The 22685-nt window shown below is 46.9% G+C and overlaps 1 protein-coding gene across 3 annotated transcripts in view; it reads right to left on the bottom strand.

Annotated features, from left to right (window-relative positions):
• Positions 1 to 22685, bottom strand: part of PSD3 (pleckstrin and Sec7 domain containing 3) — a 521964-nt gene that overhangs the window by 290946 nt on the left and 208333 nt on the right. For 2 of the 3 annotated variants that reach the window (XM_014593412.2, XM_014593413.2), the window contains exon 6: positions 22170 to 22278. In XM_014593412.2, the coding sequence (XP_014448898.1) occupies positions 22170 to 22278 (109 nt within the window). Of the gene's footprint in view, positions 1 to 3343; positions 3486 to 22169; positions 22279 to 22685 lie in introns of those variants that run through there. The other variant, XM_006162809.3, reaches the window with a different exon arrangement.

Raw genomic sequence — 22685 nt, forward strand, 5'->3', positions numbered from 1 at the left:
GGGGGGGTGATTTCTTGCTTTCTGTCTCTATGTCTCTCTCTGTCTGTCTGGCGAGCGCACACGCCCTATAGAGAAAAAAACCTCTCCAAAAAAAAAAAAAGAGAAATACATTGTGACTTGCCCAGTGACCTAACACACTGGGACTCACAAAAAGGATCTGAGGGGGGACCAGCAGATGGCGTAGTGGTTACGTCGCTGGACTCCCACGTAGTCGACCGTGGTTCGAGTTCTGGACACGGTGACTTAAAACTCAAGCCGGGCACATGTGCACACCTGCCCAAAATCCCAAGACGAGAATGGAAGAGAAGGGACTGTGGCATGACCAACCTCCTGGGGGGTGATTTCCTGCTCTCTCTCTTTGACAAGTGTACATGCCATGCCTATTGCAAAAATCTCTCAAAATAAATAAATAATAAAGCAAAACAAAACCCTGAGGATAAGGTAAGTTTTTTTTCAACTTTTTTTAATAGTCTATGTATTTTTTATTTTTACATTTTTTAATTTCATTTTCTTTTGTACATTCAATCACATTATTTAGCTTACAAAGTGAATATTTCAACAGGTGAACATTTCTCCCTAGTCCAAGTTTTTTTCAGCTTTTAAAAGCCAGACTCTGTGTCCAAGGTTTTAATGTTCACAGTGTTGAAATGATTACTTGTAAAATAAAGATGCATGGGCAAATTCAGTCTAAGATACAACTGAAAGTGCACTAGGGTATAATCCATTTTCTAAGGATACGGTTCATGAGATGTTTTCAATTTTTTACAAATTGGGGCTAGACTGGTCACTAAAAATCTATTTTTCCTTCTGTGTGGGCTGTTGAACAACACAGTAGTTCTCTGTTCCCTAATGAATATCTGTGAGCAAACACAAAATATAGGTTAGTATAAACAGAAAACGATAAATTCTTAAATTATTTTAACACTAGAAAAATGTACAGAAACAAGCTTAAGGACACACTGCCCCGACTTGTCAAGAAGGAATTCAGCCCCAACTATGACGCTTGGTCTGGGTTGTGATAAATCGTTAAGAGAATGAAAGACACGTGCCCAATTTCTAAAGCAATTATGAAAAACAAGGCTGGAGAGTGAGAAACTCTAGAGAGGACCTGCCACCTAGAAGCCACTGTAATTCTCGCCCACGAATAAGGACCACGAGTGGTTTTACATCTAATAATCAGTAAAGCTCCCCAGTAACACAGTAATGCGAGGCTCAAATTCACAATATAATAGAAAAAAAACGTATTAAAACAAACCAAAACTCTAATCCATTTTACCTAGCAATAGAAAATATATTTGATATAATAAAAATAACGGAAAATAAGTATGAGTAATGAGAACTTCTAAATGAGTCATCGAAGAGCATTGTATTTTGAGACACAGTCTTCACCTTTATGGAAGTCACATTTTGGAGAAGTCACTACGGTATGGAGTCTGGATGTGAGCTCCTACCCGGACACCGATGGATATTTAACGAGTTTATTTAACGTATTTATATGATGCCGAAGTCACAAACAGGCCTGCCAACTACCACCCGAGATTTTGAACATATGCACACGAACACAGTCTGTTCCATTCACTGGACACGTTTCCTGAGTGACTAACAGTTACAGCTGTGCTACTGCAAACTGAATTTCACATACTAATGATTCAGAGCCCACTCTGCCCATGCAGTGCTAATCCCCCCAGAAGTGACTCTAGCATGCCCTTCCCATTTCAAAGGAAGCCCCCTCAGCATGCAGAAGGTAAGATAAGTGAGATGGGGACAGCCCAATAGTTCCACACCAAAACCTAAGCTGTTGAGTCGAATTTGACACTACCTTTAAAAATCATTCTTTTTTAAAGCTGGTGTCCTTTTTGCAACCATAGGCTTCCCTACTTTGCCGGTCTCTCCTCCACCTCTTGTGAGTCTCCTTTCAGCCTTATCCCGTCTGATCTGAGCTGTCTCTCAGATTTCATCTGTTCTATCCATTGTCCACGATTTTTCCTGGGTGGGAATCCACATATTTAAAAATCCAGTTTTAAAATTGCTCTTGACCAACTCCTTCGTTTTTATTTCTAAAAGCAGAAAAAGTTCCAACTACACTTTAAATAATTAAACAATCCCATTCACAGCAGACTTTCTTCTGCTGAAGTTCACATAATTTTGATATAAATTGTTTCCTCTGTAAGAGATTTGATCAAATATTTTAACACTTAAGAAACTGAAAATATTTCAAAGTACAATTCTTTAGAAGAATAACTATGAATGCCAAGCAGCTGGAGTTCCAACAGCGACAATCAACCACGTCCCTAACCTGTCATCTATCGAGAAAGGATGTTAGGTGCAGGGGTAACCAGGAGCCCCACTCTGCCTCCAGTCTGCACTAAGCCTCAGCTGAAGTTTCACTCAGCAGTTTTCATGCTCAATAAGAGAGACCCGCTGTTTTCCTAAAGATTCGGGCTTCAAACTGACGTGAATAGTAATTCTAAGTGTATCCAAACATGCAAACTTTACAGAAGGTTGAAAGTTAATTTCCCTAGCGAGATAGATATAAATCTTGACACTTTTAACAGGCAGGGAGGGGGAAAAAAGAACTGTAGATAAACTGAGGAATTAAACACCTGCTATAAACTTCCAGTGGAGTTTCAACCTCAGTCTCAACTGAGTGTTTATAGAACCTTCCCGGGGTTCCTCAGCAGCTCACCCTGAGGTCTGCTAGGCCACCCAGACACCAAGCCCTCCTTAGGGCGTGCGGATGCAAAGGCGCGTGAGCTCTTTAAGAGAAACTCCTCCCCTATTCCCATCCAGCACCACAATAGTATGTCTCTCTAAAACTACGGTGCAGGGCTAGCCTGTTTTCCCTCTTTCTGCCCCTATAACACATCACAGAGAGCAGAAACAGGGGAAGAGCATTCCATGCTCCCAGGAAAGCTGACTGAAGGAAAAACAAAAACAAAAACAATGAAGTCAGATTACAGGTAAGAGTAAGAGTCTGCTTTCTATTGAAAAACAAAGCTTGTGGAAAATTCAACATCAGGTGCCAACATACACATTCCAGGTTAGGGCGAGGTAAGTTACTGGGCAAAGGCACTCGGAGGGCGGGCGGCATCTCTCTCCAGCTGGAGAGTTAGAGAGCGGGTGGCGTGGGCATCACTGCACAGATGCTGCAAGCGCAGCTCCGTCAGGAGTCAGCAGAACCTGCCCGAGCCCCGGGAGTCTCCTACTGGGACCATCAGAAGGCAAGACGAGGAAGCAAAAGCAGTCAACAATACAGACGGATCATTTCACAGCAGCATTTTACAAGTGACAGCTATAGAAAAGTCTGTTTGCCTGCACAGACCTACAAAGAGAGGTTACTCACAGAGATTACTGTAGCTCCAGCAGTTACCCATTGATCATAGAAAATGCCCAGCTCATCAGTTTAACGCTTGAGAAAAGTTAGCTAGGAAAGAAGCAAGTATATTCAAAAGAGGCTGTTCTAGTCAACTGGAAGCACATGAGTTTCAAATTTCCTGGCAGCCCCTTTTGCCCCCGCACCGCACACGGTGATGGGAACGGAAGCTCTGAGCGCTTGGAGCCAGAGCCGCGGTTGGGCTCACAAAGGCGGAGCAGCCCGTGCACGGCTCACTCGCCTTCTTCCTGCCTCTGCCCTCTCTACCTTGGTAGCTTACCGAAAACAGCCACCCTGGGGCTTGTCTATATTTGTGAAAAACTACTTCCCAGGAGATAATTGAGGTGCTGGGAGTTAGCTTTAATGTAACCATTTCCCCCAGCGCAGCAGCAGGAAGCCCAGCAAGGCTGGGAGAGGATTGTACCATCCTCTGTGACATCAGAGGTGGGGCTGTCATCTCGGCATTATGCAGCATTTTCTCTGATGCAAGAATGACACGCGGGAAAGGAGATGGGTGGGTTCCCACGGGTCCCCACCCAGAGGGTCTAATTCTTGTGTTATTTAAACAGAAAAGGCGAATGCCAAGAGACTGTTCCAAAGCTGCAGGCAACATAAATCCTGCTCTGCCAGTCCTGATCTCAGTGCTAAACGACACTTCCATCCAAAGTCATTTCACTGCTGATTACATTACAGGTCCTGTGACTACATTCATATTTAATGGGTAATTGAAACAGTTTGGAAATGGGATGTGAAAAGATTCATAGGCATTAACCTCCATTTTTAAATTCAACAGCATCAACTTTTATATCACTAACAGCACCTTGGACATACATAATACCCTTTAATATGGTCTCAGTAAAAAACACTAAGTGTAAAAACTAAGAGTTTCATAGAAAATGAAGTGAGAGGTAGTTGCAAGGTGAGTAACAATGTATATAATACACTGTTACAATGTATATAATATATTGTTATAACACACTGTTACAATGTATGTAATACACTATTGTTATGAAACAGTTACAATGTATATAATACACTATTGTTATGGCACACTGTTATAATGTATATAACACACTGTTACAGTATATGTGATACAGTTGCTATAGCACACTGTTACAATGTATATAATACTGGTGCTGCTTCTTGGTGATGGCTGTTAATACAAACATTAAAAGTAACTTCTCTTCGGGACCTTAAGATTCCCACCATTACAGACCAACAGTACAAAGCTATTCTCAGTTCATGTACATTTACTGAGTGCCAAATGGGTGCTAGAAAATGTGTTAGGTTTAATTTGCAGTGGGCATTTCTGGTTAATAATAATACACTGAGAATAGAAAATATTTACTTATGTAACAGATTACTGTGTGAACTCATTTATGTCTGCCAGCAGCCTGCGGGAGAGCTGTGATTATTAACCCATCCCATAGATGAGACCATGGCAACACAAGAGAGGTGTATGACTGATCTGAGGTCACATGGCTACAACTGGCAAAACGAGACTCCGGCTCGCAACACCCACTGGCAATGCAGCTCCAAAGCCCACTCTCTAAGCTACGTTGCTTCCTGAGAGCTATGGAAGGAAGAATATCATATGCAGCATTTAGAGCCATAGCCAGCCGGAAATATCTACCTCTCAAGAAGGTTGGCCCTCATCAGAGAAGATTTAAAGGCTAGCGCACGTGCAGAGAGAAAGCTTACCAGGAAAGCAGAGATAGTATCCAGAGGCAAGAGCTGTATGAGCGTGGGCCAACAGCTTGACATCTTTCAGCTTCTCTTATCTTTGAGCAATAGACGTGTAAATTACAGGGCAGTCCACCATGTGGGTACAGCTTACATCCTAGAGCTGCAATCTGGACTCCATCACTTTCCAGCTAATTATGTGCCTTGGAACACATTATGTGACCTCTGCTAAGGCCTCAACTTCCTCATCCAAAAAATAAATAAATAAAATGGTAATAACGGTTTTTCTGAGGATTTAATGAGCTAGGCAATATAAACATGTACAGCATTCAGAATAGCAACTGTATGTAATCAAGGTTATTATTATTGTTACTACAATCATCATCACTTTAGTATGATGTTATTACATTTTTTTAATCCAAAACTGCCAGCTTCCTCCCTTTTCGCAACCTTTCCAAGGAGAGCTGTTATTTTCAAAGCTGGTAGGAAATGCAGAAAGGACCACCTTTTCTGACATCATACAAACACTAACCAATCCATGAATCACCAGTTCCCTATGAGATGTAAGCTCTTTCCTGGGCGCACCCCCTAAGAAAGCTCCGCACGCTGAGAAGAGACGGGGGAGGACACACTATCCCCCCTCTTCTGTATGCTAAAAGCAGCCCATCAGCTAGGGAGGCAAAACAGAAAGAGCCCAGCCCGGAGAGATCTCTGACCTCATCTCCCTTTACTCTGGCAAGAAACAAGCCCTTAAGTCAAGTTATATGATTAGTTTCCTCTTACATGCAATCTACGTAATCCTAACTAACACACAGGGAAAGGCCAGAATTCCCCTTCATACAAACGTCACTCAATCCACGAAGCACCAATTCTCTATATGATGGAAGCTCATTTCCAGAGTCCCCCCATAGCTTCAAAAGCTCAGTGGAGGGTGTGCTCTTGACCAAGAGTCTTCTACCGCTGCAGCCTCTGCTCCGGCACCCTCTCAGTGCCAAGCCAAAGCCGAGGGGTGATGCTGTGGGAAGGAAGAAGGAGTGATCCATGCGCGTGGTCACAACCAGCCTGCATCCTCCTCTGACAGACAGAGCAGCAGAGGGTCCAGTGAGTGAGGTGGAGGCCGGAAAGCTCCTCATCCCTCCCACTTCCCTCCCATCTCAGAAGGGATTAGCTCCGATCTGCATTACTAAGCTAACCTTAGAGGGAGAGATACATGACCCAGGATGTTTAACCTAATCATGCTATTCTCAGGGCGGGGTCACCAGGATGCCCCTTACTGCCTCGACAAGTGCCCACGATGAAATAAATACTTCTCTGCTAAACAAGCATCTCTTTTCCAGATGCCCAGCATCTTGCAAAACACTTTAGTTACTAAGCACTTTCTTTGATCCCCTAAAACTCACCATTTCAAAAAGTAAAGCTCAAAAATCCATTGGTTTCAAGTTCTTTAGTCTTTTGCAGGCACCATCTCTAAAAATAGTGGGTTGTCAGAAAAGTCAAGACAGATTTTTGTTTTTCTATGCAAAAGTGAATCGTAACTTTTCCAACGACTGACACAGCACAGAAGCAGCGCCCGGTTAGCAGAGCCACCGTGAAGTCCTCCCTCGCTCTGTTCTGGTCTGTAACAACTGTACTCTCACCTTCTGTCCCCCATGCCAGGCGATCATTGCCGTGGTCCTGGAGACTTCCCCTCCAGGGCAAGCTGATTCCAGAGATAGCAAAGGGGCCTGCTGTGAGGAGCGCTGACCACACACACCCGTCAACCCCAAGCATGCAGCCCCAGCCCGCTGCTTCCTCAGGCTCTCCCACACCAAGGCCACCTTCCTCCGGCCCTAACTCGCCCTGGGTGTGGTACTGGACAACTGGGGGGCACCCCAGAGCCCAGAACCTGCCCAAGTTATTCAAACTAGCCCATCCTAAACTTAGCGGGTCTACCCTGCTCCCCATCGTCGCTTCCTGCAGGTGCCCCAATAAAGGCTCAGACCACGCGCTCCCCTCCCACGCCCCGGCTCCTGGCCAGCCCTGGAGCTCTCCCTGCTCCCACATGACACGCTGCACCTCCCGTTCCTAGGGGCTGGGAGTACACCTCTTCCTTTGGGACCAGAAGGTGGCACGGGGGTAAAACATGAAGCTCTACAGAGCAGTCCCACATGGGAAAGTCCCCAGTTCAAGTCCCCTGAGTACACTGGACACAGGCTTGCCCATGACCCAAGGCTGGCTCGGGCTGAGGGGGGATTGTGGCATCAAAGTCCTCTTGGGGGTGCCTCTCTCTCTTGCCCAAGAAATAAACAAATTTCAAACAAACAAACAAAAACTTTCTTAATGACGGTTCAAGTTAACCCTCCATACTATACACAGACTCTTCCCTTCCATTCATATCATAAGACGTACATCCTTTCTGGAAGCTTCTTGGACTCCCCTCATCCCGCCAAGGAGAGCTCACTAGCCAGGTGTGAGCTGCTGTCTCCTTGCGGCTCGCTCTGCCTTCTGTCCCTCCTCATTAGCTGGGGGGGCGGTGTGCGGGGCCCTGAACCAGGACAGATGGGAACGTGGCGTTGAGACCTCCAGCTCCACCTGCGAAGGCTTCTTCTGTTTCCCTTCTCCACTCCGGTAGGCGGAAGCACACTGATCTAGGTCATTTCTTTTCTGCCCTCCTCCGTCTGTAATCCCAGTCCAAGGCGGGACCCTCGCCTCCAACGTCCGGCTGGATGAGTGACATCGCAGCTGCTCGGGTGACAAAATTCCCGACGCTGCTCCCTTCCCCCGCAGGACGGTCCGTGTGCGTTCTCCCCGAGCTCACGTGGGCTGCACCGAGCCCCGGGGAGGCGCCGGCTGACACCTGAGCTCACGGCGCACGGTCGGCACCTCGGGGTCATCTGAGGCTTCCAGGCACTGCTTCGTGTGCCCGCCGTCATTTTAATCTCACAACCACCTTGAGAGGTGAGCCCCTCGTTCACCTCCAGTTACTCATTGCTGGAATGAGATTCAAAATTGGCTGCAAAGTTTGATTTTTGTGAGCTTCTGCTCCAGAGAGCTCATGGGTGCTCTGCCCCACGACGGGGCCCGGGCTGCCTCCAGAAAGCCACGCCATGGCACGGCCTCGGTATCTCACAGCCCACCCGCTGCAGCCTCTCTGAAAGGGACCACCAGAAAGCAGAAACCTGGGGACCGGACGGCAGTGTGGGGATGACACACGCTCTGTAAGGCCGACCCGCATGGGAAGGTTCCGGGTTCGCGCCTAGAGACCCTCGTCACATGCTGGGCACATGTGTGCATGATTCTTGGCTGCCTAGTGCCCAAAATGGATGATGGTGTGGAAAGCCTGCTGGGATGCCAGCCTCTCTCTCTCTCCTTCTCTCTCTCCCTCTCTCTCTCCTTCCCTCTACCCCTCTCTCTCTCTCCCTCTCTCCCTCTCTCTCTCCCTCTCTCCCTCCTTCTCTCTCTCTCTCTTCCTCCTTCTCTCTCTCTCCCTCTCTCCTTCTCTCTCTCTCTCTCCCTCTCTCTCTCCCTCTCCCTCCCTCCCTCTCCCTCTCTCCCTCTCTCTCTCCCTCTCTCTCCCTCTCTCTCCCTCTCTCTCTCTCTCTCTGTGTGTGTGTGTGTGTTTCTCTCATTCATGGAAGAAAGAAAAAAATGACTCAAGAGAGAAAAAAGGAGGAGGAGGAAGAAAGCAAGCAGGAACCCTGGGAGGACAGAGAAGATGGCCATTTTCCTGGGATCTTGCCTGGGGTCTCAGGAATTTGGACGGCCTCCCCGGTCTGTGCTCTGGCTCCTACCAGCCCCTAGAGAGCTGGGTCTGTCTAGAGAAGCAGCTTCAAGCAGAGCCACGCTTCCTAAATGCCCAGCAGGCGTTCCATGTCACACGTGCAATGTGTCACAGCCGCGATTGCCTTTCCTGAAAACCTGGCTCCTGGTGGAGAATTGCTGCTCCAGATGCATCATTAACAGCTCCTGTCACTTTCCTGTCACACTTCAGTCATCACAGCTCCCGTCCCCACAGTCACCAGGAGGATCGTAACTTTCAGGAGGTCCCAGGCTTCTCTCCGCTTAGGTTCCTGTACCCATTTCTTCCCTAGAGAGCACACTACTGCTTTAGGGATTAACTATGGGGCCTAACCAGCCTGCTCCCCCCAGCACTAATTCAAAACCTCCACGCCACTGTGAGCAACTGCGGTGCTGAGCCCCATCACTGCAGGCTGCAGAACACGCCGGGAAGACTCGGCCCCGACGCCACGCGGGAGCTGCTGTGTCGTTCCACCACTTACCAGCTGGGTAACCCGGGGCTGAGTGGCCGGAACTCAGAGGGCCTCAGTGAGCTCGTGCACAGGATAGAGGGGAGACGCTGAAGCAGAAGACCCTTCTCAGGCATAAAGAATATCATAAACAGTGCCTCACAGAGTACCCGGCATAGTAACTGCATTAAAATGTCTCCAGCCGCTTACTTTGAGAAAACAGGAAATCTTTATCTTTGCTTTCCAAACAGCACTTAGATCTTTTCACAATTTGCCCCTCGGAAATATGGATGGATCTAGAAACACATACATGCGGGTGTACACACACCGTGAGTCAACGTTATCATGACAGAGCCGAGCGCTCAGGCTGAACCCCACGTTAGGAAATGGGTCTTCCTCACTCAGTTAGCCTACACTGTGCTGTGGCATGCAGTAAAACGAGTGCAGCCTACCAGCTAAACTCTCGGTTAAGGGACCAGCCGATGGAGTAATGGTTCCGTCACTGGATCCCACGTAGTCACCCGTGGTTCACAGCTTAACGCTCACACCAGGCGTGTGCGTGTGTGCCCAAAATCTAAAGAGGAGAATGGAGGAGAAGGGGTTGTGGTGTGACGATCCCCCCTGGGGGGTGATTTCTCACTTTCTATCTCTTGCTGGCGAGTGCATGTGTCCTATAGCAAAAACCTCTCCAAAAAAAAAAAAAAAGAGTTTTCCCCCCCTGGGGGAATGGCCATGCTGCAGTCCCTTCTCCTCCATTCTCCTCTCGGGATCTTAGGCACACATGCACACGTGCCCAGCATGAGTTCAAGCTGCCAAGTCCAGGACTCGAACCATGATCAACTACATGGGAGTCCAGTGACATAGCCATTACACTAACTGCTGGTCCCACAAAAATCTCTTAAAAAAAAAAAAAAAGAGTGAAAGAGAGAAGCCATCAGTTAAGAACAACCCTTTAGGGCCTTCCACGTTAGTCTTCAATTATTACACCTGTGATAACTCTGATTTCTTCAGAAGTTTTAAAAACGTTTTATGTGAGAAAGAAACCAACTTTCCAGACCAGGTTTCATCTATTTTAATGCATCTTGTATTCAAGCATTAGGATTTTTAGGCCTACCAAAATGACCCTCTAGGAGCATAGTTGGTTAATATCCCTATTTAAAAAAAGAAATGTTGCCATGACAATATAAAATCTTTGCTTTAAATATCACGATGAGATTAAGAAATAATAAAACATATTTGTAGATCAGGGTCATTTTGCTAGGCCTCTAGATTAAACTAGGCCAAAGAAACAAGAGCACATGAACCGACCTCCAAAACAAATCTGAGCGTAATCTGCTCACAGGATCATCTTCCGGCTCGGACACAGCACTACAATAAAAGCTGTTCTAGACTCAGCCCACTAGGGGGAAGTGTTCTCTAACTGTTAACGGAACTCGGGAGCAAAACTGAAGTCTGAAAGCTTCTCAAGTTTAGAGGGTAGGGGGACATGATATTCTTTACAGGACAACCCAGAAATCTGTAGGTAAATGGAAATGATAGCATAAAAGGTGGTCCCTCCTCGAAATCATCTTGTGCCTGTCAATTTATCAAACCTCTAGGTCTAGGATTATCCTAAAAGGAGGAGACACAACCGCCAGACCCACAGCGGAGGCCGTTTCTGTCCAGACCAGAACCCTCATCCTCACTGGCAGCTTGATGCCGACATTCAAAGAAGATGGTGACCAGACAGTGGGGACCCCAATGCTTCATCACAAATGTCAAAGCATTTCATGGTAGCCTTGGCATTAAATGTTTATGCACTACCCCTATAAAACATCCGCCTCTAGAAGTAAATATAGATCCAGAATCTTAGTTTGACGATCTAGTTACTGCCCAGTGCCAACAATCCTGCAGTGGGCTGCCCAGGGCCAGGGCATCTACGTGGGCCACACTCCTAGGAGCACTTCAGAGCAGTAGCGACCAGCTATCCTGGTTCATTCTAAGCCGTCATCATTACAGAAAACCATTTTGGGGCTTCATCTAGACAACTTTGTAGATACACACACTTCTCTAATTTATTGCCTTCGCATATGTTTCTGCCACTATCAGAAAGGTTTCTTCACAGCTCCATTCCAGCTTACCCTCAAAAACTCTGCTCCGATAGTCGCCTCTTCCAGGAAGCCCTCCGTCTAGTCTAACAGGTATGCCACGAAAGAGCTCCCCAAGCCCCCTGTTCTTCCACTACAGCAGGCACACTAGTGTGTTCGAATCATGTTATTACTTGATGGTTTCCCAGCCATGCCTTCCCCTCCAGCCTAGCAACCACAGGTGTTCACTGCGTGTTGAAAACCACATACCAGGCCAGCGTGTGTTACAAGGTCGTTAAGGCTGCTGAATCCCACAAGGCCAATGGCAGGGTTCAAACCCTGGACCCAGAAGCTTGAAAAACAAGCTGGGCATGTGTGCGTGCGTCCTCGACATCCCAAAGGGAGGAAGGAATGGGGAAAGGATTGCAGCATGGTCACTCCCCATGGGGGTGAGGAGCTTTCTCATCTTCTCTTTCTCTCTGTGTCTCTCTGGTGAGTGCACATGCCCTTTGACAAATTAAAAAAAAAAATGAAAGAAAAGAAAAGTCAGAAAGAGTAAATCCCAGGCTGGCTCGGCGGCACGGCAGTAGCACACTGCCCAACAACGCTGATCCACGTGGGAGACCGTGAGTGAGGGTCCAGGTCAGTCTATGAAGGAGGGATGTGTGTACCCGAGTCTGGCGGCGAAGGCTAGTGGGGCGGATCGTGGTGTGAGGCCCTCGTAAAGGTGTTTGCCTCTCTTCGTATTTTTAAAGAATTATTTGATTCTATTTATTACTATTTTTTTAAAAATTTGCTATAGGGCACATGTGCTCACCAGAGAGAGACAGAAAAAGAAAAAAAGAGAGAAAGTGAGGAAGCCATCCGCCAGGTCTGGGACTCAAACTGCAGTCAGCCATGGGGGAGTCCGGCATATCGGCCACCACACCACCTGCTGGTCTGATGTTTGTCTTAATTGTTCTCTCTCAACAAACTTAAAAAGAGAGAGAGAGAGTGGGAAAAGAAAAAAGAAAATGTAACATAAATGCCCTAGGAGTGCATTCTTCACTTCTCTTGAAGGTGGATTCAGCACCCGCCACCCAGCATAACTGAGAACCAGGCCTCATTCCTGGCCCAGGCCTGTTTCCAGTGCATCAGCGTTTCCCCACCTGTGCCCACAACATCCCATCAGGGAATGCCAATAATGGAGACACCAGGTGGGTTTCCAGCCAATCCAGCTGCACCCACCCTCAGTCTGCCACCTCCCTCCCCTGGGCTCCTCCTCCCAGACAGCATAGGCTTCGGCCCCACCCCTGTCTGGTTCCCACACTCATCCTTCAGAGCCCAGGGCCAGCTCCGCCTGGGAGGGCTCCCTTCGTTCCCAGCACTTGTAATAACACTCCGAAATCTGGCTGAAGATTATCCTGAAACCCACTAGTTCCTACCGTTTCCTTAATTCCCTGTTCTAAAGATAGGGGGTTTGCCTCTCAGCATTTTTAGCACTTTCCCCTTTCTTCATGACCTTTACAAAATACCTAGAGTGGATCCACCATTTATCTGCAAGTGTGCTGTGCTCCGAGGACATAATCCTTCGGAGTTGAAATTCAGGGAGTAGCGCCAGCTGAGGGCTGCCAGGGCTCGGGCTTCTCTCAGTTTGCCTGGCCGCGTCCAACAAGGCAATTGTGTTCCTCGACAGAGAAAACCCACTCAGGAGTGCCTCGTCTCTGCTGATTCTTAGTGTCACCTCCCGTGTCCTTAGAAAGTGCCTGGCCTTCCCTGTTCTGTCTTTTCTGGACACCACAGGGTTAGCGCACCCAACCATGTCAACACGCCACCAAGAACTACCCACCTCCGAATCATCTCAGCTGCTCAGGAAAGTGCTGTTGTAGGTTTCTGGGCTACACCCCAGAATCAGAACCGCAGGAGTGAGGTGCAGAACCGGCATTTTTAATGAGCATCACAAGCAGCCGGGGTAGCAGCGGAACCTGTTTGCACGGTCCGGCTGGGCAGTACCGGGGCAGCCAGAGGCCCCAGAAACTATCACCTGCTGAAGCAGCTGCCTCACCCCCAAAGTGCAATACGAAGAATGTCACTTTCTAAGTGAGCCAGGAACTGAAACAGAATCACAGAGTTCCCAGGTTCCTCAAGAACTACCAAGTTCACACTTCCAGGGGAAGTTCACCACGATCGCTTTCAAAATTCCCACCAGCCCATCTGCTGTGCACTCCTGAATAACAACCACTGCCTTAAAAGAGCCATTTTCAACTCTATAGGAGCAAAAATGTCTTTTTAAAACAAAAAAATTTTTGAGAGGTTTTTGCTATAGGGCGCGTGTGCTTGCCAGAAAGAGAGAGACAGACAGAAAGCGAGAAATCACCCCCCAGGGGGGATGGGCACGCCGCAATCCCTTCTCCTCCATTCTCCTCTCAGGATCTTGGGCATGCACGCACACGCGCTGGGCGTGAGTTTAAGCCACTGGGTCCAGGACTCGAACCACGGTCAACTACATGGGAATTCAGCAATATAGCCATTATGCTAACTACTGGTCCCTAAAACAAATACTTTTGCAATGACTCCTCACCCACCAGAAATGACATCTGTAAGCAATAGAAAATTCACTATGTACACTTCAAAACAACACAATGCTCTCAACGTAATATACAGGAGAAATGCAATGAAGATGCTTCTCATTACGTAAGTGCTCGGGTTAGTCAGATACTCGCTCGTACCTGAAGGCAGTCTCCCTGAACGCACGCGCAAGTGTCGACAGCACAGGTGTGTTCAACCCGGCCGCCACGGATTCAGCACTGCCTTCTGGGAGATATGTCAACATGAAGAATATGTTTTTGAGGGAACCAGCAGTTAGCGTAATGGCTATGTCGCTGGACTCCCACGTAGTCGACCGCGGTCCGTGTCCCGGACCCGGTGGCTTAAAACTCACGCCGGGCGCGTGTGCGTGCGTGCCCAAGATCCCGAGAGGAGAATGGAGGAGAAGGGACTGCGGCGTGACCATCCCCCCTGGGGGGTGATTTCTCACTTTCTGTCTCTATGTCTCTCTCTGTCTGTCTGGTGAGCACACGCGCCCTACAGTGAAAATCTCTCAAAAAAAAAAAAAAAAGAATATGTTTTTGGGAAATCTCCAAGTAAAATCAAGTACTATGTCATCTTCTCTTGATCTGTGTGGTAGTTAGTCCTAGAAAAGTCACTGACCCTCAAAACCAGGCGAGAAGAAAAGATAGAAAGACACCATTTTTTTATATATCCTAAGCCGAGAAAATGGGAAACATATTTCCCCTTCATGAGTGTCCAGGAGGACATCTAAAGTCACACGGCACGTGGGACAGCTCTTCCTCCACCAGCCCCATCCCGCTTCAAGGCCAGCAGCCACCTCCTCGGTCCCCAATCATAGGGACAATGGAAAACAGCCCCGGGATGTAGACACACGCTCGTGCTGGGCCTGTGTGATGCCCCGCATCGCCCTGGGACTCTGCGCGTGTCCCCACCAGAAGGAAGACCCTCACCAGATGCAGCCCCTTGACCTTGGACTTCCAAAACCTAGAAACAGATTCAGAAAAGCGAATGACTCACGGGAGCCACACAGCCGTGGAGCGGTGGGGTGGGAAGAGAAGCCCTGTCTCCTGCCTGGTTGAATGCAGCAGCTGTGACCTCGGAACTGGTGGCCGATGTGCTCACAGTCTGGGGCCCCGGGGACCTGGTCTGCCCTGCGCCCGCACTGCCCAGACGCCTTCGTGGGGCACACCTGACTGAGTCTGACCGTGGGTGACCGAGCCTGCATTTGCACCTCTTGTAAAGAGGTTTCTTTTTTAATTTTTTTTTCTGGTTCCAACTGTTCTTAGTTCCAGAGAATGTATTGCTTTTAGTCCTTTTTCCTGAGGGCAGAAGTAAACCAGGTGGCAGGATGTTGTTTTGTTTTACATTTTTGCCACAGGGCATGTGTGCTCCCAAAAGACACATAGAGGCAAAGTGAGAAGTCACCCCCGCTGGAGGTATGCCCGTGCCACAATCCCCTCCCCTCCGTTCTCCTCATGGGATTTTAGACACTCACGCATAGGCACCCAGTGTGATTTTCAAGCTGCTGGGCCCGGGACTGGAACCATGATCAGCTATGTAGGAATCCAGCGCCACCTTAACCACTGCTCCACCTGCTGGTCCCATACTTTTTTTTCTAAGCAGCTGTCAGTTTTATTATGATTTTATATTCACATCCTTTTCACCGGGAGAGCAAAGACTTCCCTGAACACAATGCTTTCAAAAGCTCTTCCTGTGTTCAAGCACCTTGGCGAAGGAGCATGCCCGTGTCTCCAGAGAAAAGAAAATGGCGTGGTAGTCTTAAATACACGCCTCTCAAAGTCTCTGCCGTGCCTACATTCGACACCCCTTCTGCTGGTGTGTCTGCACCCACCCCCTTTAACAGGTGCCTCTAGCGTCCGCTGCCCTGAGTCTGGCTGCTGCAGGCTCCCAGCTGCCCTTTAGAGAGCGGCCCTCTGCCCAGCAAGTTGTCTGCCCAGAGATGTCTGGAATCAACCTTCCCCAGTCTGCAGCCAAGGACTGCCTGATGCAGGAAAGGCAGCCTGGCCCCAAGGTGGGCACCCCGTGAGTGCCGTGTACATGTCCAGGATCCCCATGGGAGGCTGCGGACTTCCAGGCTGGCTTCTCTGCCGGCTGCGTCCCCCACCCCCACTTTCTTACTCCCCTTGAGAACCACACTAATAAATTTGCACAGGAAAGAGAAAAACAAACAACTCTAAACTCATCGCTTTAAAACAATGCTTCAATCTCCCTGAACAATAGCAGAGGTACCTGTGTCAGGCTGCAATATTATTTTCCCCGTGCTGCTATGTTACATTTCATGGACTCCAGACTCTCTGCATAATTCTACCTACACCTCTGACACGTTTTCAAAAGCAATATTTAGGGGCTGGCAGGTGGCATGGTGGTTAAGGACACTGGACTCCCACAGGGCTGACCACAGGACCTGGTGGCTTGCTTTCTCACTTTCTCTCTCTCTCTCTCTCTGTCCCTCTCTGGTCAAATTAAAATAAATAAATAAAAGTAAAGTTAAATAAAAGTAATTCTTAAAAAAAAAAAGGCAATATTTAGACAAATTGTACCCTAACAGAAATTGCTATTGAAATTCTACATGAATGAGCAACTATCAGAGATAATGAAAAAACTTCATCAGTTTTTGCAAAACTAATGTAAGCTACTTATTACTTGGGGTGACCACGTGGTGTGGCACAGTGAGAATCAGAGCAGGAAGCGTGAAGGCAAACACCACACACGACTTCAGAGCAGAGGCACAGTGCGGAGGCCTACGGGGGCCAGGGCTGATGTGACAAGGGCAGCAGGCGACGGAGGGGGCGATCGGGAGGGTCCACGTGGGAGCACCTGGGCACTGAGGTGGGAGCTGCCACCATGACTGGGAAGACAGCAGGCAGTTTCAGTGCCACCGACCCAGTGTTCAGCGGACACTGGATATCTTGAGTTTTATAAGAAATCTCCCCAGTTTTCTCAAGTTAGCTCCATTTTTCAATAAAACCTTAGCTACAACAAATAAAAGAGGCATGGAAGATGCCAGCGAGTCACCTCTACTTTACAAAGTAAAAGGGAAAAGATACCTCTTATCTAAAAGAAAAAGGAAACCTAAGATTAGAGCGTTTATTCTAGGAACAATGAAGGGAGACGCTGCTAAAAGCCGACTCTGGGAAGCAGTTCACAAACAACAGTAAAAACACTTTGTTCAGGGATTCTGGAACATCTTAAGGTTCCAAGGTTCCTCCAAAATGCCCTTATTTTTTGCCTAGAGGGCACAGGTACCGCCAGAGAAAGAAACCCGGGTTCGCTGTGGTCTCACTGCAATGCCTTTCCCTCCGCCCTGTCGTGAGTTTGAGTTCACATGTACACATGCATGCCCGCATGGTTTTCAAGCTGCACGAGCCAGGATTTGAATGGCAGTGAACTTGCAGGGATCCGACCCACTATGAATTGTGCTATGAAGCTAGCCAAACCCTAAAACATCTTAACAGAACTCAAAGAGTTCTATACGTTCATAAAAACTAGCTTTCCAACACAAAACACAGGAACAGCAAAATCTTTTCAAATGAAGCATGAATGGCTCATGAGCACAGGAAAAAAGTCCGACCTCAATTACACCCTGTGCACCAAGAGTCTAGACGTAAAGGCTCTGAATTCCAATGGAGGTAATGCTGTCCCACAGTTGATCTGATCCTACTCTCCGAAGACTCAACTCTTAATCCTCAGCTTTTCAAAGCCCCTTTTTAAAAATACACAAAAATGAACATCAGTCTGAAACAAGTGGATATCTTAGACAAAATAAAAACTAAGAAAAAAGGCAAAATAACAACCTTTTTTTCAGAGAGGTTTTTGTTATAGGGCGTGTGTGCTCACCAGACAGACAAAGAGAGACAGAGAGACAGAAAGCGAGAAATCACCCCCCTGGGGGGGATGGCCACGCTGCAATCCCTTCTCCTCCCGGGATCTTGGGCATGCACGCACACGCACCCAGCGTGAGTTTAAGCCACAGGGTCCGGGACTCGAACCACGGTCGACTACATGGGAGTCCAGCGACATAGCCATTACGCTAACTGCTGGTCCCAATAACAACCATTTCAACAACTTTCCAGATAGACTTTTTTTTGAAATTTCTAGAAGGCACATGCACTCACCGGAGAGAGACAGAGAGAAAGACGGAACTCTAAGCAGCCACATAGGATCCAGCTCCCTTAATCGCAAGGCCACCGGGCTGGCCCACTCCAGAATGATTGCAGCACTCCTTAGGTATCTCAGTATGTCAGACTGAGCAGTTCCAGTGAGTTAGTTGAGGCTACCACGTGTGCAGCTCATTCTGCAGACATGTGGGTCCATATGGGTAGAAACATCACTAATTTGTACCAAAAACTCCAGCCAAGAGAAATCCTTCCAGGCTCACTTGGCCAAGCCAACACAGACTACTAAAAACTGCTGCCTACTAAGCAGGGTCTGAGGTATAACTAAGGTAATGGGGAACATCTGGTCAACCTAATAAGGGCCAAGGCGTGGTAAGCAAGCCTAACCTAAATTTGACATTGTACTGTAAAGTCATTTTTCTGTTTTCCACAGTGGGTGGGAAAGAGGATGGGGAGTGGAAAGAAAAAAGCATACCAGATGAAATGTGTCAAAGATAGAAGACTTACTAAAGAACTAGCCATAAAATTATAAACCAACTGTTATCTGTGGTGGAGATAAGAAAATAACTCAACAGAAGACCTCAGAGTTAGTGGACTTGTCATCCCTTCCTTTGCATACTTGTGGTTTTCATGCCAACCCTCATTTCTCCTAAAAAATGACTCTAAGCTTTTCTGGGTCCTGCAGCCAGATGCAGAGATTAGAATAGGAGCTGAGTAGGGTTAAATCTCAACGCTGTTTTTTTTTTTTTTTTTTTTTTTTTTAACATCTTCCCCTCCGGGCATTCTGTGTATATGGAGATGTGACCACTCAAATCAACCAGATGCTCTACATTTACCAAACACATAATTTCTAAGAATTATGCAGCTTCTTCAACACACCATAAGCTAAAAAGCAAAAACAAAAAAACCTCAAAATTAATCACAAAGCTATATGTAAGTGAAGGATACAACTTAGAAGAAAACAGACAAATAAAGCCAACCACAGGCAATGGCTTCTTAGACGTGACACCAAAAGCACAAGAAGAAAGTAAGAAACTGAACTTCGTCAAGTTTAAAACCTTTTTACGCTACCCACGATACTATCAAGAAAGTAAAAAGACAGCCCACACAGTGGGAGAAAATATCTGCAAATGCAAACCCTAACTGTGATGAGGGACCTGCATACAGGATATAGAAAGAGCTTTTACAATTTGATGAGGAAAAGACAAATAAACCAACTGAAAATAGAACTGACTTGCTTTTCTCCAAAGACAATTTTACAAGAAACCAATAGGTAAGTAACTTGCCCAGCGGCACCCACTGTAGACAGAGCCCACACTCTGTAGCTGCTGTGAGCACCTTGCATTCAGTAAACAGGCACAGGACCCCGGGTACTCCTGCCAGCTCACAGACAGCAGTGAGGTGTAATCCCACAGTTGACAAGTTTCGAACACACTCAAACTCTTAAGTGGCAAACCCAAGACCATTTGTGACACTCTAAAATTCTCCAAGCAACTCTGTGACCCCTGGGGGCACTGATCTTACTTCACTGCACCAAGTAAGTCCCCACAACCTGCGTGCCTTGGGTAATAAGACCGGCCTCAGTACTGCGGGACCTTGTGTTACCACTGCACCGCCACAGCTTCCCCCACTAGTCTTCAGAGTTTGGCCAGTATATGAGAACAGATAAATGTTCTAGGTAAAAGAACTTCAAGAACATTTTTGAGATGATAAAAATGTATAGCATTTCTTTGTAGATATGCAGGGTACCTTCTAAAAGCCGATACAAACTCACACCTTAAGCCCCTCCTGCAGTGAGCAACAGCTTCTTCTGGTGTCCCCTCATGTCACAGTTCATCAGTCACATCCTCTCCTGAAAGAACCCAGGCGCCTCACCCCACCTCAGAACACCCACATACTATGGTCCCTTCTAAATGGTGATCTTTCTGAGCTTCATTCTCACCGATGGTGTCTACAAACCAGCCAGTCTAGCCTCCTCCAAGTTCCTCATGCAATTCATATTTTCTGCCACCACAACCCTGCTCATGCCATTCCCTCAATGTGAAATGCCCTCTCCCGAAACTCTACTAACCAGAATTCTAGCCATCCTTTCGGGCCAAGTTCATTTTCCACCCTCTCCATGAAGCCATCCTCCGCGAAGTGATCACTCCCTCCTGCCGGTCACTTGGAGCGTATCATTTCTCCCCAACCACAGATTAAGCACTAATGGACAAGAGCCATGTGTTCCACTTCTGCACACCATCTGTGCCCAGAAAGTAACCAGCACGTAAAGTGCTCATCAACCCTGTTTGCTCACTGATCACACGCATGCTCTCGCACCCTCAGAAAACATCGCATGAGAAACAAGTACCACCATACATTTTTGCCAAGGCAAATAAGGGCCAGAAGGTTTCCAATGTCGTTTTGGTTTGTCTGGGGTATGATATATCCGATTGGTAATACAGAGAAAACTACTCAAAACCCAAGAGTAAAACTCACCCACCAAGAAGGCAGATGAATATATAGACATTTGAAATCATCTCTACACAGCTAAGGAAACATGATGTGTTACCTAGGCCAGATGGTAGCGTGGACGTAAAATGCAGTCCCATGTGGGAAGGCTCCTGGTTCAAGTCCAGAGACCTTCTTGAGCACACTGGGCATACATTTGTCCATGACTTGGGGCCGGCGGGAGACTGGGGATCAATCATGATGTGAGGACCCTTCTGGGGGTCCTCTCTCTCTGCCTGTCTCTCAATTTTTTCATGGAAGAAATAAAGAAAAATCACTTCAGATAAAAAGCTTTATGAGTACAAAATTACAATGTGGCATGCAAAGTTAAGGCGAGTTTTAAGCAACAGTGGGGTGACTATAATATTTCTCTCCCATCTGAGAAGTAATAAATAGATGATTATGCAGGATAAAGCCTTGGTTTTGCTGAGCGACTGTGGCCATGAGCAGATGACTTCAGACTCAGCATCTGTAAAATGGGGATAATAGCAGCAACTCATAGGGCTGTGGTTAGGTTAAATAAGATTCTGCAATGCAAAGCACTCAGCATGGTGCCTGGCAGTGTGTGATTTAGCAAACCAGCTAATATTATTACTAGTTACTGTTATTAGTACTAGTAATCATTCTTCTGTCCTAATTTCAAAATTTCTGTCCCTATTTTTTTTTTTTTAGATTTTTTGATATAAGACTCATGTGCTTACCAAAGAGACAGAAGAGAAGGAAAGTGAGAAATTACCAGTTCCCCCTTGCCCAGGGGAATGGCCATGCCAAGGTACCTTCTCTATTCTTCAATCAGAATTTTAGGCACGTTTGCACATGTACCCAGCATGTTTTTCAAGCCACTAGGTCCAGGACTCAAACCAGAGACTATTGCCTTAACCACCACGCCACCTGCTGGCCTCTAAACTTACTTGTTTCTAATCAAAGACTGTAGCTTCTAATTCTAGAATACTAGCAAATGATTATTATTGGTTGTCAGAAAAGTCATGATACATTTTCACATTGAAAACTACATCATGACTTTCTTGATGACCTAATAGATTGCACCAATGCTTTTTTTAAACGAGAGCTATGAATAATATTCAAAGTTGAAACTGCAGTTTCTAAAAATCATTGTAGAAATGTTTCCTAATGATTTACATTAGTCACTAAAAAACAAACACCCAAAATAGTCCATTTTTGCAACAATGCTAAGTGTAGGGTGGGAGGATGATTTATGAGACATCATTCATTCATTTTTTTAAAGAATTATTTCATTTAACTTTATTTATTTTAATTTGACCAGACAGAGTGAGAGAAAGCAAGCTGCTAGGCCCAGGACTCGAACTGCAGGTGGCCATGGGGAAACCCAGCACCCTTAACCACCACGCCACCTGACAGCTCCAAGACATCATTAATTCTTGAAATTTCAAAGATCAGAAACTGAAAATGATTTAAACCATGAACATGACTCGGAATGATCTAGAACAGACTACAAGAACTACATCTGATATTTCCGAATCCCACCTGATGGAAAGATTGTTTTTATGAACAGATTACACCGGTACCAAAGAGGCAAAAAGGAAGCAATAGAGGAAAACGAACACTCAGAAAGCAGCAGCATTTCACGTCTTTTACCAAAGCAGGGGAGTCGGGGAACACTTACTAGTGGCTGGAGTTTTTTCCTCAGATCTGCCAAATAAAAACTCGTATTTGGCCTTGGCCACGCTCTGGGAATGTGCTGATGCACTGTTAGCCCAAACAAACGTCTCTGCCTGCAGAAAGAGAGCACAACAAAGACATCATTAAAACACATCCTCAACACGTCATGAAGCTAACTACCAGCTGCGGGAGTGGTTAAGCAATTAAGACACGTACACTTGATAGAATGCTTCATTACCATCAAAAATGACACATGAGGGGCCGGCAGGCAGCATGGTGGCTTAGGGGCTAGACTCCCACATGGCCAACCACAGTTTAAGTCCCAGACCCAGGCAGCTTGAAAGTAATGTGTGCGTGCATGCCCAAAAATCCCAAGGGAAAAATGGAGGAGATGGGATTGCAGCATGGCCATCCCACCTGGGGAGCGACTTTCTCTCTCCCTCCATCCCTCCCTCCCTCCTTCCCTCCCTCCTTCTCTCTCTCTCTCTCTCTCTCTCTCTCTCTCTCTCTCCAGCGAGCA

Source organism: Tupaia chinensis, unplaced genomic scaffold, assembly GCF_000334495.1.
Source record: "Tupaia chinensis unplaced genomic scaffold, TupChi_1.0 Scaffold140548_1, whole genome shotgun sequence".
NCBI lineage: Eukaryota > Metazoa > Chordata > Mammalia > Scandentia > Tupaiidae > Tupaia > Tupaia belangeri.